The 18,863-nt window shown below is 39.8% G+C and overlaps 1 protein-coding gene and 1 pseudogene across 2 annotated transcripts; one reads left to right on the forward strand and one right to left on the reverse strand.

Annotated features, from left to right (window-relative positions):
- Positions 1–1,124: 1,124 nt before the first annotated feature.
- Positions 1,125–8,229, reverse strand: LOC145489185 (uncharacterized; annotated as a pseudogene). Its single transcript, XR_014049575.1, has 3 exons — positions 5,377–8,229; positions 3,419–3,957; positions 1,125–1,598 (listed from the first exon to the last, which is right to left on the reverse strand). The product of XR_014049575.1 is annotated as an uncharacterized LOC145489185 (transcript).
- Positions 8,230–11,234: 3,005 nt separating this feature from the next.
- On the forward strand, positions 11,235–18,551 carry LOC145489180 (uncharacterized). The gene is made up of 3 exons (XM_081468115.1): positions 11,235–11,585; positions 13,081–13,508; positions 15,757–18,551. The coding sequence occupies exons 1-3, from the start codon at positions 11,510–11,512 to the stop codon at positions 15,925–15,927; spliced, it is 675 nt and encodes a 224-aa protein (XP_081324241.1). The 5' UTR covers positions 11,235–11,509; the 3' UTR covers positions 15,928–18,551.
- Positions 18,552–18,863: the final 312 nt, after the last annotated feature.

Below are 18,863 nucleotides of genomic sequence, written 5' to 3' on the forward strand. Positions count from 1 at the left end.
CCGGGATTAAAGTTAACAGAGGAATAAAATTTTCCTTTATAGAAATGTTTTTCACTGCTTTTATTTTGTGTATTTTGAGATTATTCAAGCTCAAAACAGAAAGCCAAACAATATAGACAGAAAAACTCACCGCACAGTTACAAAACTCAAATCAAAATTCTCTCTTATCCTGGGTTAGCTTAAGATCATTCCCCAGTATTGCATTGCACATCCCTACTGCGCATAATCTCACGCGTGATTAGCGCGCGCATTAAAAAAATGGCGGCTTTTTCTTTACGGCTGGACCTCGCCATAGAGGTAAATCGTCATTTTCTCGCAAACGAGTATGGTGACCTATCATTTTTTTCTGTTGTTTTGAATTGAGTAATAAATGTCTCTGTGTAAAATAAATATGGACCAATTCTCAGTGTAGAACAAAAAACAATCGTCGGAAACGTGAATTTAGCAAGCAATCGTGACTACAATCATGGCGCTATTATAAGGATTTATTTGGTATAAACAAGGTGCTGTCGCTCCTAAACGAACATGGGGACCCCTCATTTTTATTTCAAAATTTAAGTTCCTATAATATAAGCAATCAATAGGCAAAGATTCACAAAAATCTCAGTGCAGATTCTATTTCAGTGGAATGACCTTAATCGAGCTTTGAACAACCCCACGCCGGGAATTCCACTTTTAGGCTTGACTAAATCTACATATTATTGATAACCTTTTCAAGTTAGGCCCAGTTCAGACGCCGAACTTTTCATGAGCCGAACCTAATACGTTGAATTAAGTACATGAAAAGTTCGGCGTCTGAATCAGTTAAAAACGGCTATTTGAATTTGGAACTGCTCAGCCGTTCTTCCCGCCTAGCTCAGCCGGGAATTTCGGCTTTCGAACAGCTTTAATTCAGACGTCGAACTTTTCATGAGCCGAACCTAATGCATACACCTTGTCTGAAAACCGCTGATGTTTCGATGTGTTTTGGTTCGAACTAAATTAAGTTCGGTGAATTAAGTTCGACGTCTGAATCAACAGGAGTACTTTTGATAATTTGGGTCGGTCCAAATTTGAATTAAGTTCGGCTCATGAAAAGTTCGGCGTCTGAACTGGGCCTTACACTGATAAAATCATTAAAAAAATTTGTCTGCAATGGTTTTATGGATTCATTTAATCTCCACACCCTGCGTATCTTTTACAATCATCATCAAAATATTAAGAACAGAAATAACTAACAGAAACTTTTTGGGATTTGCATCTTTCCTCGCTGGTTTACGACAGCAGAAGAACGTCAGGCCACATTGTAGGATCGGCATTTAGATGAAACAAAATAGGCAGTTACAGTCAGTGTTCTAGTGATTTCAATTATTTGCGTTGGAAAACAAACGTAAGGCTCGATCTTAACAGCAAAAATCGATAACAATCGATATTTCTGAAGACGGGAATTATCGGTTGTTAACAATTTGTGTCAAACGATAGTAATCGATAAATTTTTTTCCAACTCGAGTGAGTCAGTGGCCAATTAAGCAATTGAATATCCCATGTTTTTCTCTCCAATGTTGGATGGCGCTTTTCCAGCTTCCAGCTTCCCTGTTCCTCTTCTTGGCTCGTAGGAGCTGGCAAAATCAAAGAAACTTAATAATTTAGTCCTTACGTGAGAAAATGTTTGTACGAATACCTTTAACACTCGTCCCCAAGTTATCAACCTTCATAACATTGTCAATTAGTGCGAAGCAAACAAGTGACGAGAATGAAGAAATCATCAGCTGAAGAATTTTCCACTACTACTGATCTGCTACTTAATTCTTAGCACTAGCAGTTAAAGCTTAGTAAACAGAAGTAAGAACTTGAACTTGATACATAACAGGATAGTTCTACTGCCCTGAAGGGTGTGAGGTACTTTCTTAGCTTGGGGACGTTCGAACTGTTAAGGCGGGGAGGGGGGGGGGGGCGGGGGGAGGCAGTTCTGACATGAGAAACTGAGGGAAGCCGGTTACCTAATGGTAAGTGCGCAGGAGTGGTCTGGGTTCCAGGGCTGGCCAAGGCCATTGTCTTGTGTTCAAAGGGACACGTACTTTACTCTCGCAGTGCTTCTCTTATCTCCACCTAAGGGAAGAAGTGGGTACCAGCGAATTAAACGCTGAGGGTAACCCTCCGATGGACTAGCATTCCATCTAACGAGGACTAGAAATACTCTTTTTCTCTCAATTCTTTTGAAATTGGGATAAGCGTCGCCTGTATGGACCAGTAGGCTCGACGCACACTTTATCTTTTTCCATAACGTAAGGGTAAATGACCTGGTGGTCATCTCGCTTAGCAATAAGAGGCGTAGCGTGATTAACATTTGAGATTTTGAAGCCCTTTTCAGGCTAAAATGAGAGTGTTTTTTGGGGGGACTGGTCTTAAATACAGAAAAAAAATCACATGTTTTGGCCTGAAACAATGAAACTGGGTAACCAAGGTAACAGTTTAAATAAGCGAGCCGTGTGTCGCCAACAAAACTTTTGGAGAGCGCCCCTTAAGAGTACAATCAAATATGCATATTAAGGACGTTCGCGCGAAAATTTTCTACCCGGGATAGATTTTCTTCAAACTTCTACTGCGGACAGGTAATGAATTAATTGTTTCAGAAGTGAAAAAAAAATTGAGGTCACGAACTTCGTTTCAGAGATAAAGCGTGTGGAAGACTAGTCTGATTTTGACAAACTGGCGCGCGTAAAGCAGTATGATCTCCAGGGTATTAAGCTTAAAATAGCAACGATGAATCAAAGATGAATCAAAGGAGACAATCCATCCTAGTAATATTTTGTATAAGTGAATCTGTTACCTTGATAACTCCAAAATGTTGCCAAAGTTTTCACAAAACTTAACCCTTCAAGAGGCATTTGAAACCACCGCACAAATAAACGAAGAGCTAAACAGAACGGGAATTGGATGGTGCATTTTGCGAAAAATTCCAACTTCTAATCGATAGATTTTCTTCACTTTGTTTCGCTAAACGTAGAAAATCGGTAGAGAAAATGATCCATGAAAAGAAAAATAGAGGTCACCGAACGCCCAAGACCGTTAAATCCAGGCAAAACTATAGCAGCTGCCATCTGCCCTATCATTATTCCTTTTATTACTTAGCGCACGCTCAATGCATGACGTGCGTGTGAATTTGTGTGCGCAGTAACAATTAGCGCGAACGTCCTTAAAAGCTGATTGGCGTTGAGCTCTATTTGGTAAGGAAATGCTGGATAAAAGTCTGAAAGTCTTTACCACGAGAAGCAGCCACACAAGAAAACATTTCGCACCTAGGGTAAACAACTTGATTACGCTGGGTAGCACGCCTTTACGTTCTGCTGAAATAAGTGTAGTGGAAAACGTTACCTTATTTTTTTCTTTGGGAAATCGTTTTATGTGCAGGAAATGTAGGTACAACGTGACAACTTACTTGTTTTATGACAATCGCGGCAATTATCGTGATCAAGGAAGCCACTGAAACAGCGACAGTCGTCGGTATCGCCCAACGAGGCAGGGAATCTTTCTGTTCATCTTCTTTTCGAGCTTCGACTGTTGCCATTTTTGGGAAATTTGCCATTAAATTTTGAGAAGATGTGTTTGATCGAGCACCTGGTGTCGACGATCTTCGATTTGACAATTCGATGGTTGTCCCGGATGTCAACGATCCTGTGTTTGACATTGTCCCGGAAGTTGGTGATCCTGTGGTTGACATTGTCCCGGAAGTTGGCGATCCTGTGGTTGACATTGTGCCGTATGTTGGCGATCCTGTGGTTGACATTGTGCCGGAGGCTGGTGATGCTGTGTTTGACATTATGCCGGAGGTTGGTGATCCTGTGGTTGACGTTGTCTCGGAAGTTGGTGATCCTGTGTTCGACATTATGCCGGAGGTTGGCGATCCTGTGGTTGACATTGTCCCGGATGCTGAAGATCCTGTGGTTGACAGTGATCCTGAAGTTGGCGGCTGGATTTCTAACAATAAACGCAATGGAATGATTTTGTTAGCTTTATAACCTTCTTCGATAATAAGATAAATTGCTCTGATATAGGTACGAAAACTGGAGAACAAAAATATCACATACTAAATTGATATTCTTCTAAAATATCATTTTCTTTTCATTTGCACTACACCTTAATTGACCTGCGCGCAAAGACAGCAGCTACGTGTTGGCGAAAACGATTAATTCGACCAACATTTGAAAAAGAGGAGCAGTGCTCTCTTAAAATGTCACGTTTCTTTCTTTTGAGTCGAGTTGATCTCAGTGGTGCTCGATTATATTTGATAGCTTTCAATGTACGATGAATCTAAGAGGGCAAGAAACAGCGATAACTCGAATGAACACGTCTGTAGTAAGTTTTGTATGTGCATAAACGTAGCATTGTTTTATAAACATTTCAGATATAACGTGATGTAGAAGGAATAAAGTTGCAACTTTTTCATTCCTTAAACTATTTTTCATTGTGCTAATGCTACCGGTATCCATCTTAATTCTTAGGCGGCTTGCGAACTTACAAGTATGTTCGATCAAGACGAAATGAACTAATTGTAAAGTCGAAATATAAATGACGAAAATCTTTCTAAGCTTGTACTCACCAGCTGCAAAGGCAGTGTTGAGTGTGATTCCACACTAGAAAATAACAATAGCTGTAGCCATGCTAAACCAACAGTTAATATTCTCTTCCCTAACTTGGAACGTTCGTATCCGTGATCAGTTAAAAGGGAGGGGAATTGAAATTGTATTAGCATTGATTTCAATGGCGCTAGATTAAAGCAAAAGCTTTGAATGTGCGATGAATCTAAGAGTAAAAAAACAAAGCGATAACTCGAATGAACAAGCCCTGTAGCAAATTCTGTATATGTAAGAAATTTGGCGTCGTTTTATTTACAGCTTAAATATGACAAGTCATCTTATATTTCTTGGGAGGGAACCTAGTTTCACAAGCCTCGTGGTTTTTATTCCGTTTCCTCGCCATTTTTGTTTCTATTTTTTCATACTAATAATTGCAATTTCTTTGTATCTCTTTATGTGATAAATGAAATAAAATAAAATAAAGTAAAAAATAAAAGTGATGTAGATTTAAAGCTAGGAGCTTTTATAGCTAACATTCACAGTTTTGTTTAGTTTTGCTTTTTTTGTAATTAAACAAAGACCAAACAGTTCGTAAGTATTAGTAAGTAGGCATTTAGTTTGATCCAAATTGAAACATTCCCTCTTAAAACTTACAACCTTTTTCTTCCCCAGAACTATTTTTTACCGTGTTAATGCTACAGGTATTCATCTCAGTTCTCAGGCTTGCTAAATAAGAACAATGTTCGATCATGACGAAATGAACTAATTGTAAAGTTAACACATTGATGACGAAAAATCTGAAAAAAGAGCTGATACTCACTAACTTCAAAGGCAGTGTTCAGTGTGATCCCACACCAGAAAATTACAAAAGCTGTAGTCATGCTAAACCAACAGTCAAATATTCTCTTCGCTTACTTCGGAAGTTCGCCCCCTTGATCAGCTGAGCATGTGGTGAATTGAAATTGTATGAGCTTTCTTGGGGTAAAACTTGATTTTCTTAAGACTGATTGTCTGCATTACCTGCGGATAAGATAATTTAACTTTTGCTTTGCTCAGCGGATCACTAATGACTTTGAGTCCTGTTGTGTTTTGTTTTCAAAAACTGACCTGTTTTGCATGTTTATTGTCTATATTCAGGAGTACCCGACGGAGCCGCTCGACAGAAAACCCGCTCGACAGGCTGCAATTACGCTGGCTGGGAAATATTAGCATTAGATTATTTACTGGCTGGGATTTTCTTTCAGCGTCTGGCTTGCTAAAAACTTATTTAAAACACTGTCCCTAGCTGGTAAAAAAGTGACTTTTTTGTTTTTTCTGGCTGTGACTTTTTCGAAAAAGCAATCAATCCCGCCCTGGGACGTAAAAAACGCGAGACGATAAACCGCAAGCGGTCGTACTTACTCCCAGCGCCACGCTCTGCAAAAAAAAAAAAAAAAAAAAAAAAAAATGCAAATCAACGCGCGCGTGATACCATGCCCGAAAATGATGGCTCCACTGTCAGATTGTTGCGGTTTATCTTTTTCATCAACCAGTAAAAATTGCATAACACCAGCAGCTGTCATTTTCAATGACGTAATAACACTAGTATCTCGAATGGCCGAATCCGTTAAAAACGTTTTTTTCAATGGAACACGGCCGATCTCCAGGATCTCCGCTCGTTTGTCGTTCCAAAGGCCTTAAGAAGCCGTCACTTCAGAAAACCGCTACTGGCGCTATTGTGCTGCAAGCAGTCAGCAGTTATAAAGAAACAGTGGAAAGCAACTTAAAGGTTGGTAAATTCATTCCTATAATTCTCTTGCTTGCACACGGGGCAGTGATGGTACATTGTGCTGGAATCAGTGACACTGTTCGCTGTCTGTTTTGCATTAATTCTTTCATTTATAGACAACTAAATTTAAAAAGGTATCGGAGGCATAAGAACCTAGACTCTAAGGTATCTATTTACATTCCTATTTTGCAGTCATTCTGAGTTATTTCGAGGGCTCCGCAGGTAAAGGAAAGAAACGAGATCTGCCAAATCTGAGATCTGCTGTGAAAGGGACTTAGCGCAGACAAGCAAAGCAGCTGGATAAAGGGTAGGCAAAATGTTCTGTTTATATGCGCTAGTCGTCTGCATCGGTGGTCAACTTTCCTCTCTTGATGCTAAAGTAATCAAGTAAAGTAATCTCATTGTACCATACACTCATCGTTTCGCTCATAGCATTTTTGGGTTGCTATAAATCTGTAAATTTGCTTAATCGAAAATTTCCCGAAGGTTGCTGGAAGACGAAGGACAATGGTTTGCCCTCTTTTCAGTCTTATTGGGTACATTAAATGCCTTAATCGTGGTTCAGTACCAGCATAACGAGTTAATGTTTGTCCTCTGGAAAACAAGGGACTATCGCGCGTTGCTCACCGGAAATGGCCGTCGGGTGAATTCATTCCACACTGTTTGCTGTCTCTTTGAGAGAAATGCTTTTATTTTGAGACCCTAAACTTATTAATGTATCGGCGATTCAAGATTGCCGGGAGTTAATTTACATTTGCAGTCATTCTGAGTCATTTCAAAGGTGATAACAATGGGGTGACAGGCCTACACAACTCCTATCCACGTGTAATAGCCGCTTTGAGAGTTTTGCTCGAACTAGTATATCTTTGAGGATCTGCCCCTTTTGTATTGTACGATAGGGGGATCTTTGAATATTTCGCTAAGCAATAATCCTGTTTTTAGGAGGACATTTCACCAGAGTAGAGCCGTTAGAGGTCATAGGTCTGCGTGGTTTCCGCTGCTATCCGCGTGTAATTTGTTGAGTTTGACACCTCTGTTTTTGGCCACGTGCTATTTTTTTTAGCTCATTTGATTGCAAGATATGTTTTAAGCTCTCTAAATATTAGCTCTGGAGGGACAAAGTTTGAAATATTCCGTGAGCATGTTGGTTACTTGCATTTTGTATTATTTCGCCGGGCCCGGCTGTTTGATTTACTGTTGCAAGTTATGCTGCTTGTTATCACGGGTGTCATATTTATCTTTGTCCGGCTTCGCCAGAGATAGCTGTAGCTTTCCTTGTTGAAAGCTATGAGTCTGTCTTAGAGAGACGTTCTTATGCTTCTTGCATCAATTTCATCGAGCTTTTTGTCCTTCCAGTTTGTTCGTTCTGGAACTGCAAATGTAGGTGTTCACGCGCAAGTCTGTGGACTTTTTTGCGTGTTGTTTACGATATTGTGTGGTTTTATTCAGGCAAAAGCTCTGAATTTAGGAGTTCTTCCTATGATTGTTCATCCAGCTCCACGTTGTGGTTGTCATTGCTCTTATTTGCGATGCTGTCAGGTTTTCTTGAGACTGTTAATAGTCTCTATTTTGTTAGGAGGCTCGAAGCCTTGTAGATCAGGCAAGACCGCGGTTTCGATCCTTCTGGATCTCATCAGTTGCCGATAAAATGGAGTGGTAGAGACCAATACTCGGTAACACTCCGCACCTGGCATATTTTTTTGGTATTATATACTCGTTCGGCGGATCGAGAATTCTTGATTGTGATTGGTAGTTTTGCCACTAGCGAATGGTGGGCATAAAGTCTTCGATCCTATTGTACACAGCTTGACACTGTGTTTTCTATGATGGCTATAACGCTTATTTTCTCCAGCGTACGGTGGATTTTCTTCAAAACTGTCGTTGGGTACTCCTGTATATTCTTTTCCACGACAAAAAAATAAGACGACTTGCTTGTAGTAAAGACTAGAGAAGATGCATGGAGTGCCAGCTTGCAAGTTTAAGAGTCGTCTTTAAGTAAACTCAACGTCCTTTTATTTGTTTTTGGACAGGCTGCGTTTAATAAAGGTGTCACGTTCACTGGTTACAAGATTCCTGTTGGTGTCGCAACTTGATCTATCACTTTTTTGAAACAAAAGATAATTTCAATGGTTTGAACAAATACTCCACTCGTTTATGTACCATCTGTTTTCTTCATATTTAGCTGAACAATATCTGTCACTGCAGTGTTCTCGCTATGTGTGATTACGTGTAGGTAAATGCAATGTCAGTTTCGCGGGAAAATCATTGTCCTGCAATGGGCTGCGTTATTCACACTCATGCTCCTAGCCGGTAATATCCGTTCATTTGATATTCTTCCCGGAATTTCCCAAAAATCCGCTTCGGGAATTTTCGCATCTAACGATTTAGGGATTTGCCCGAAAATTTCCCGAGGAAATTTCCGTTCCATTTGTAGTTCCGGATTTTTTGGTTCAATGCGCGCTATATGATACTCTAAATGAAACAGAGTGCGTGGTAACTAAATCATCATGAACTGGGATCAAAAGTTTCTGAAAACAGCCTGATCACAATACTAAATAATGCTGAATCTATTTTCATTTGGCTTTGTCCGCAAATACACTTGTCATAAGATCTTTTGCGTGAAATTTAACAAGATCTCGAACTCTCACAGTTTTGTCAAACGACAGGTTTTTTAATCGGCAAATGTTTAAAACTTCCTGTTTTGTGTATGTGTTGCGACATCCACCGTTATAAAATATTGTAATTTCATTTTCATAAGCTAAACCTGAAGAATGTTGGCCTCTGGTCAGCCGAAATATTGCGTTAAATATACTTAGTTGTATCAAGCTTGCAGTAGTCTTTGACTTATTATCATTCAGTTACTATTCAAGTTTGGCTCATTAGATCTCCTGCGAGATCCAAGATAATCGTTCACGGCTTTCCAGTTAATTTAGTGGTTTTGTTTTTGTTTAGCATGGATTGTAGGGTGCAACGGCTCAGCCCAGGGTCGGCAGAAGCTCGATTTATGCTTATGGCAAGCCCATTTTTTGTGTGTTTTTTTTTAAGATTCAATGGCAGTTCTTTTTAATAGTCGGGTAATTTTTGCGAATGCTTTAGGCTTCCTTTAATTTGAGGAACAAGTCGCAGGGACTTGTCCCAAAAATTCAGACCAGTTTGAATTCGTGGGACTAGCCGCAGGGACCAAAGTTTAGTCCCTGCGACTAGATTTTGTGGCAAAAATGGTTAGTTCACACGATGGGACTTGTCCCCGCCACTTGTTGCAGGAATGTACGGAAAATTAGAAAAATTAACTGAGCGTCTTCTAGCTAGGCTATATCCTTCAAACTTGGCGAATACAGTCTTCCAACTTGTATTTTAACATTGCAATTCACAAATTGTACAAAATTCGATTTTGCAAAAAGGTTATTTGCCATGGGATTCCCATACAAACACTGTCACGAAATAAATTTCGGACCGCTTTGCCTACCCATTAAGATGGCGTCGAAAATCCTGATAAGGTCACTAGTAGTGCAGTGGAAGCTATCATTAAACCTGATTATTATATGGCTAGCTCCGCGAGCGGGCAAGATGAAACAAATCCTGCGCCGTGATTGGCTACCCGAGCGGGCAAGATGGAGCTATCTTGCCCGCTCGGGACTACCCGCCGTGTCCCGCAAGAAAAATTTCCCCGAAATCCATATAATAAATCCTTTATTGAACAAGCTTGTTCGGTCAAGATGGCTGGATATTGGCCTCGTTCTTTTTTTGCGAGTTTATGGACCTCGACTCCGTCTCGGTCCATAAACTCGCAAGAAAAAAACTTGGCCAATATCCAGCCATCTTGACCTCACACTTGGTCAATGACCCATACATATAGCTTTAATTACAGCTTCCTCTAAAAGCTATAATTATAAAATACAGCTTTCCTCTCAAGCCTGAAATTTGCATTCAACTTGCAGCTGTTTTGTTTCGGAGAATTTGCCAACACATCAGGACAACACTTGAACAGTAACGAGATGGTCTTTATTATTTCTCTGTTCGACAATGACTACACAATGCACGTGATCCAAGCGTGATATAAAGCATAGTTGTATTGTCGAAATGTTCCAATTTGGATACATGAAACTTGACTCCGAGGTTTGAAGCAATACAGCAAAGCGCGTGGTTTAGTTAGAAGTATTTTAGGGTGACTCAATCTCAAAAGATAAAAAGAACTCTCCGAACCGAAATTGGGATCCATAACCTAAAGGCTTGTTTTCACTGAGGACGAAGCGAGTCGCATTCAAGATTAGAGCGATACGATCTTGTGAAAATCATACCGACGAGTCGGAGGTATAATAAAGCTGATTGGCTGGTTCTTAGCTTCCGCTTCTGCCTGGGACTCCGACAATCTGTTGTCACTGAAAAATAAGCAACGGAGTCATTAGCGGAATCGGAAAAAATGGAAACGTTCTAATTCTTTGCTTTATGGCTACACTTTGGATTCTGGTTTTCGATTTTTACTAGCTCGTTAGCGCTCTTCTGACTCCGACCGCGACTCCGACTCCGACTCTGACGTCGACTTCGACCGTAACTCCGATTCCGACTTCGACTCCGACTCCGACTCCGACTCAGACAGACTCCGTTGCTCGTGAAAACCAGCATTAAAAGATTCAGTTGCGAAAAACAACATCAAACACTCCTTCATTTCTTTAATAGATTCATGGCGTTTGTTTCTGTGGCTAAGGTAGGGTTAGCAGAGGAAACCTTTGTTACCACGTACACTGACTGAACAAACTATGTTAAGCGAAGCAACAATAGATCTTTACGATTAAAATATTAATGGCTAAGAAATTATTAATGTCCATGGTTTCAGTACCTTCAAAGGGCAGAGTAAAATTATTGCAGCAAGAAAGTCGAAAACACTTTTTCGAGAACGCTTATATCTATATTCCAATCGAAATAAAGCTTTTATATTCTAATTGAAATAAGGCCATAAAACCCCTACGTGAGATGCAAAGAAATAACTCTTCAAAACAAAACTCCCAATTAATTTTATTAGTTAAGAAAAACATCTGCAGGCCAAAAGTATTTTGAAACAACCAACCCTTATAGCTCTCCCACAGGGAAAACATGTTTTTAACATAGCCAGGTGCATATTTAACGAGCTGAATTAAGCTCGACCAAAATCGTTGCTCAAATCAAGACATTTTTGCATTGATGAAACATGTTTTTCGAAGGGATATCACCACACCTCGTCAGCTTGCTTGTTTTGACAACACTGACTGTGTCAGCATGGGCGGGTAAGTTTTGGATCCTTGTCAGTATTTGGATGAAAAAAGCAACATTTCGTAAGTGAACTCAAAACATTCTTCGTGACTTAGTTACTTGACTCCAAAATATTATAAAAAGTTTTCTCTCTGACCAGACCTTATTGGTTCGTGAAAGTCTCTGGGCGAATTCTCCTTGTAGTTTCTATTGATACCTAAATCTTGCAGACGTACTAAATATTTCGAAGCCAAACAGCGTACGGGACGTGACTTTAGAGATGTTTCAGTGCGAATTTTAAAATATAAGATAAGCTCAAAATTGTCGAATTTAAGTAAACGTTGCGGAAGAACATACAAAGTAACTGACTTTATTTCTAAGCATAAAAATTTCTAGAAAACGACCTGAAAGGCAAACATTTTTTGATTACTAAAGTAATCCTTTTTAAATGCTTCATTCTTTTTGCTATGACTAGAAAAATTTTTTTCTTAAAAACTGTTGAAAACTGACGCATACTCTGTTTGGAACGTTTGACTGTTTCTTTCTTTGTTTCTTTCTTTGTTTGTTTCTTTCTTTTCACCTGCAAGTCTGTATGGAGCTGAATGTTTTACTCTTATTCGGTGTTTAATCTACAAGTTTTCTTTATCATCGGTCGATATCTTTGGGCTTGGGTTTATAAATTATGAAAACCTTCAGTGTCATAACACGTTATGAACTATTTCAGACAGTTATTAATAATAAAGACGAGGCTTTTACCATAGTTCGTGCCGTCACTGTTTCAGTCATTTCATTAGCTGACAAATCATTCATGAGACAATCCTTAAAATAAACGTTTACTAAGACAGAAAAACATAACGTGTTTTTTCATCTTTTATAAGAAAGTCACGGTCTTTATAGAACGTCAAGGCTTAACGTTAATTTTTTTCAACGATTCGAGGCAGAAAATGTTCGTAAAATGTTCTTTATAATTCTTTTTTGTCAGGCTTAAAAAGATGGCATTAAGTAAATCTCTTAAACTGGTGGAATCCACTTGAACAAAAATGCTGATTCATGCTGTACATAATTGAATATTCTAGGGCTTTCAGGCAGGGCGAGCAATTAAAAGTCCCTCTATTTTTCAACTTAAAGAATGTCTAAAAAAGTGAAGCGAGCGTAAACGCAGATCAAGAGACTGGTCGCCCCAATCCTTTGGCGCTTCCGCTGTCATGTTTGTGGCCTGAACGATCCAAAAACATAGGATGTCATGAACAATAATTCGAACGAGGATGATATGAGGGAACTTTTAGACGAGCTTAAAAAAATTCGGCTACATTTCTCAAATATCAATACAGAGGTAAACGTACAGGTTTTTGTAACAAAAACTTGTCACCGAGCGAAGATTTTTAATTTAATTTTCTTCAACACTCCGACAAAAACTCTTACAAATGTTTTGCTAAACGAAAACCGTCGATGTGAGTCAGGAGAGTGAGTATGCTGGACAAATGACAATACTGTAAGTGCTCTCTTTTTTTCATTTTCCTGGTCTCTTAGATGATGTCGGAGTTAAATTCAACATTACAGTGGAGGTTAAACGAAATAACATGTCGATCGCATGGGACAAAGAGCTGTCAGACGAGAAAAGCAAGAAATTCCAGGAAGTGTCACTGGCTGTGAAAACTCAGTTGGAAAAGGATCTTAAAGACCTACCAAGTGTAAGTCAGATCAAAGTAAAATCATTCATGGAGAAGCAAGGAAACACGTTCTGCGAGTTTGAATGCAGGGTGAACTCCACGAATGTTACCAAATATGTCATCGAAAAGACCCTAAACATGACGATCGACATTGGTGCTGCTAAAGGGACTGGTGTGGAAAAAAGTCAGCCCCAGCAATCCCAAGACCAGAAGGATGAGCCTCCAGTAGGAGTGATCGTGTTTGCAGCGCTGATAATGGGTGCCGTGACACTAGCTTTCCTTGTTCTGGTAAGTGCATTCATATAAATTGCAAATGAATATTATTTAATAAGCAATAGGGCACTTTTCCCTTGTTTACATAGCCTCATCCAAACACGATGGGGGCTTGGGGAATTCGAGACAGTTATGCAAACCAGAAACTTACTCGAGGTTTTGCATAACTTTCGAGAATTCTGCAACCCCCCAAGTGTTTAGATGAGACTATGTAAACAAAGGAAAGTATTCCATTGCTTTTATGAAATAATTCTCAAAAATACGCGCGAATCTGAAACGTCACAACTGTGTCTACATACTCTCATTTAAACACACCTATCGACCAATGAGAACAGGCGCAGTATCTCAGTTATCGCTCAGTAAGATATTAATTGTGAAACCCCATCAAGACTGATTGTATTTGGTTTTACTTTGTGAAGTGGGAGTTGATGGTAACCTTGTTGTATTACGTAGATGTATATTTATGTGAAATGCAAATTGAAAATTATGACTGTTTCTGAAACTCCTCATAGTTTGCATTTACTTGCAGAGGATTTTGTACTGGTTGATGCCATTAGGTTTAGTTTTCTTTATCAGCAAATGCGGAATATACAACTATTTCGGATATTGCGATATGAACGCCTCCAGGTTTATGACATACTAGGTATAAAAAGGGTAAAGTCTGCATACGAACCAAGTGGCTCATCAGGCCGGAGCTTATCCCGGTTTCAGTAGCATGAAGCGACCAGGAGTAATTGTACTAACCCCTGAACGGGATACTAGTCCTATGAAAAAATGCGTCGCACTTAAGAAAATGCGGCACACTTGGAAAAATGCACCACACTTAAGAAAATGCGGCACACTTGGAAAAATGCGCCACACTTAAGAAAATGCGGCACACTTGGAAAAATGCGCCACACTTAAGAAAATGCGGCACACTTGGAAAAAATGCGCCACACTTAAGAAAATGCGGCACACTTAGAAAAATGCGCCACCCTTGGATAAATGCGCCTCACTTAGACAAATGGGGCACACTTAAATAAATGCGCAACACTTAAAAAGATGCATCACACTTGGAAAAATGCGGCACACTTAAGAAAATGCGGCACACTTAAGAAAATAAGGCACACTTGGAAAAATGCGCCACACTTAAGAAAATGTTGCACACTTGGAAAAGTGCTTCAACCTTGGATAAATGCGCCTCACTTGGAAAAATGGAGCACACTTGGAAAAATGCGCCACACTTAAGAAAGTGCGGCACACTTGAAAAGATGCGCCACACTTAAGAAAATAAGGCACACCTGGAAAAATGTGCCACACTTAAGAAAATCCGGGACACTTGGAAAAATGTGCCACACTTAAGAAAATGCGGAACACTTGGAAAAATGCGCCACCCTTGGATAAATGCGCCTCACTTGGAAAAATGGGACACACTTGGAAAAATGCGCCACACTTAAGAAAATGCGGCACACTTGGAAAAATGCGCCACACTTAAGAAAATGCGGCACACTTTAAAAAATGTGCCACACTTAAGAAAACGTGGCACACTTGGGAAAATGTGCCACACTTAAGAAAATCCGGCAAACTTGGAAAAATGTGCCACAGTTAAGAAAATGCGGAACACTTGGAAAAATGCGCCACCCTTGGATAAATGCGCCTCACTTGGAAAAATGGGGCACACTTGGAAAAACGCGCCACACTTAAGAAACTGAGGCACACTTGGAAAAATGTGCCACCCTTGGATAAAAACGCCTCACTTGGAAAAATGGGGCACACTTGGAAAAGTGCGCCACACTTAAGAAAATGCGACACACTTGGAAAAATGCGCCACACTTAAGAAAATTCAGCACACTTGGAAAATGCGCCACACTTACGAAAATGCGGCACACTTGGAAAAATGCGCCACACTTAAGAAAATGCACACACTTGGAAAAATGCGCCACGCTTAAGAAAATGCGGCACACTTGGAGAAATGCGCGAAACTTAAGAAAATGCGGCACACTTGTCCATAGTCCATACCAAAGGTAATTTTGTCTGTGGCCAAAATAACCAGAATTTAATGCTAGGGGTAACCCTGCGATGGACAAGCATCCCATCCAGGGGGGAGTAGAAATACTCCTAGTCGCTTCATGCTACAGAAATCGGAGAGAAGCGTCGGCCTGATTGGCCCTTAGTAGGTATGCAGACTTTACCTCTTACCCCAGTGCTGTAGCCATTTGTTTACCGTGTCTTGCTCGCTCTCTAGAGTATTGCACGATGCATAATCTCTTGGCTGTCTTGACAGGTGCTCTATCGGAACTGGAAGTCTGCTAAAGAACACGCACCGGAAGCAAGTTTTGAATCGTACCGGGAAAAGAAACATCGTATCCCCCCTACTCTCGTTACAGAACAGCCCGACACTACCCCTCCTAGTTATAGGCGCACGGATAGCATCATTTTGGAAGTAGATGAATGACCAGTATTCGATTTGTAACGTGTCTTAAAACGAATGAGCATTGTTTGAGTTTACAATTCTCCATACCGAGGGGGTCATTGGGATTTGCAGTATTGCGTACTGAACAATTTCTCTCACGGAATTTCGGTAATTTTAGCCTTGAAATGCGCTACTGCGGTATTTTCCGAACTGGCGGGTTGCGGCTTTTAGCATATTGGATGGTATTAATAATTATCCCTTAAGTACACTAGTCCTCCAACGTTTTCCGAGCCTTTTCCAATTTCCGATCGGAATAGGGTAAGTTATTTTTTGTTAATTATTAGCCAACACGCCAATGGATGTTACCTATTTTGTTTATTTTTTTCTAAATCGAAACTTATCTTACTTAACGTTCATTAGCAGATTCCTAATTGTTATTCCCGTGTCATTTGCTCTAAACTTCAGATCAACTCGGTATTGAAGTGTTGCGGTATTTGGCGATTCTTTTTGCGGTATTGCGGTATTTGTCAATTTTTTTTTTGCGGTGCGGTGTTCAGAACACACCCGCCCCCCAATGTCCATATCCCCCTCCATACCCCCACTCCACAATAGACGAAAGTGCTCCGGATTCCAATTTTGACATGTTAGCCGGATTTGGAATAAATCCAAGTATGAATCTGTACTAACTATATATCGTACATGAACACTTTTCTCTTGATATATGTAGCTACTATTTGTTTATTCGCATAAACAAGCATGTATTTCTACAGAAATATTCAACTGCTGTAACTTAGTGTCGCTGTGGCTTATATTGCAATTTGTACATAATAGAATTCGTTGCGAGAATCAGAGCTGTAGCCAGAACAAAATTATGACTGAGGCAGTGACCATGGCTAAATTAAATTCTCTCCCTTGGTATTTAGGGAGTTTATGATGAGTACATTTTACACCCACTTTCAGTGTTACGTGCGTAGGCGACATCTTTCGACCATCTTTCGACATGCTATGTAAACGGCTGAAAGACCGTTTAACTGTGAAACTGGCAATTTTTCTAGTTATAAGCAAAAGAAATGGCAAATGAATGATAATTACTGACCTCAAATGGCTGAAGAAGGTGGTGGAGTTTGCATGTTTCCCGATTTATGGGAAAATTCAAACGATTTTAGTGTAGTCGATCGATTCTAATAGTGACTTCCAGAAGAATTGGACCGCTGCCGCTTTTAATATTCGCAAGGTGTAAACATTCAAAACGGTCGATTTATTTCTCCCGGAATGACTTCCTGATACTCCTAACTTTAGTTTGATGTCAAACAAATCGATCTTTCATCACTAAAATTCGAGTTCGACCGTAAAAAAGTCAGTTGTGCTGCCGTAGCCCAGGTTACATGAAATGTGGAAAGATGTCACCTATCCATGTAACACTGAAAGCGGGTGTAAAACACAACCCTGGCATTACGACAAAAATGACTAAGGCACGTGCCTCGGTTTGCCTCATACTAGCTATGGCCCTGATAATATTTCAAAGAGCTTTCCCCTGTGAGAAGATCGGAATTACAGTGCGTTTACAAAACGTTTGCGTTTCTGTCGGTGCCGGTTTTCCTACTTGAAGTTTGCTTGCATCCCCTTTCATCCCAGGTTTCATTTACATCGAAAATAATCCCTTTGCAATTCGTACATTTCGAACCTGAACACACGTGAAACTGCTCAGAGGCATTTTAAGGGCTTTTTTTAAAGACGAGACAATATTCAAACCTTGCACTAGGCAGTTTGTTTTACACAGCTTTTGCTTTCATTTATTTTCTAAATCAGACGACGACCCCATAATGACTGAGTGCAGCATATAATTTTTCTTAAACCCACAAGCACACCAAAGAACTAACGGTTTAAGGTCGACATTTAAGCGACACCGTAGTCGCGTAAGCATCACAACGAACAAGTTGAGATTTCTGTTTTGTACCGGACACTTGATCCGCTGGATTTGAAAATGTTGGAATCTATTGTTTCAGTTCTTCCTTCTGATTGGAATTCATTGTCTGGGTGACCCCGGTTTTGGTAAACGCACTGTAAGATAAAAAGTTACTTCTCGTGTTAAGCAAGCTCGATTCTATACTTAATATCTTAGCTGGTGTTATATAATTCAAAGGAAAGTGCTTTTATGAAAGAAAATAAAAATAAACGGCCACGTTAAGTTTCAGATTAACTTCATTTTAAATGCATCGTTTGCGCTCATTAATTGCCTTAATTACAGCAATTATCAGTGTAATCAAGCAGTGTACACTACAGTAAATATTACCCTAATACGTGTATTTATCGTAACAAACGGTGGTAGAAACAGTTAATTTCCAAATTGACGTTTCTTCCTCCGTAACGCATTTGTTAAATAAAAAACATCTAAAGCTGAGTTCTGATGAATCATTCGTCAGTTAGCCCATGACACTTTTACACTTCTTCTAGAACAATTGCCCTCGACCTTTTTAGAATATTTGAAAATATGCTAAAGGCTTTTTGCAGCAGTATGAGACCCCGCCTCCACACCACGCCAGAGAAATTTGAAAACGGCGTTTTCACTCTGAAAACGCATCAAATGTTCTCCGTCCACACTGAGCCAGTGAAATTTGAAAACGCAACAATCACCGGTCATTTTGGATTTGTGTTTTAGGAAAACTCGGGCACAGAAATCACATAATTTATCGTGACGCCATCGTTTACGAAAATCTCCGCTTTCAAAATGTTTTCCGTTCACACTAAAACGCTAAGCCGGCCTTTTCAAATTCCTCCAGTTTGAAGAGCATTTTCGAAAAGCTCCGTTTTCGAGACGGATTATTCTGGCTCAATATTCAAGTCAAGTAAATATCTAAACTAGCAATGTGCCAAGATCCACGAAATGCTTGGAGATCTCATATTTGGTTTTTAGTAAGTGTCACTGCATGCCTTTTTATAATTATAGTGCTTGTTTGAATCAGAGTTGGTCAGTCTCT

Source organism: Orbicella franksi, chromosome 6 (genome assembly GCF_964199315.1).
Source record: "Orbicella franksi chromosome 6, jaOrbFran1.1, whole genome shotgun sequence".
In the NCBI taxonomy this organism is placed as follows: Eukaryota; Metazoa; Cnidaria; class Anthozoa; order Scleractinia; family Merulinidae; genus Orbicella; species Orbicella franksi.

Coding starts and splice junctions, on each gene's coding strand:
- LOC145489180 (XM_081468115.1), top strand. CDS start 11,510: ATGTTTTTCGAAGGGATATCACCACACCTCGTCAGCTTGCTTGTTTTG. Junction 11,586..13,080: donor GACTGTGTCAGCATGGGCGG/GTAAGTTTTGGA, acceptor CTGGTCTCTTAG/ATGATGTCGGAGTTAAATTC. Junction 13,509..15,756: donor CACTAGCTTTCCTTGTTCTG/GTAAGTGCATTC, acceptor CTGTCTTGACAG/GTGCTCTATCGGAACTGGAA.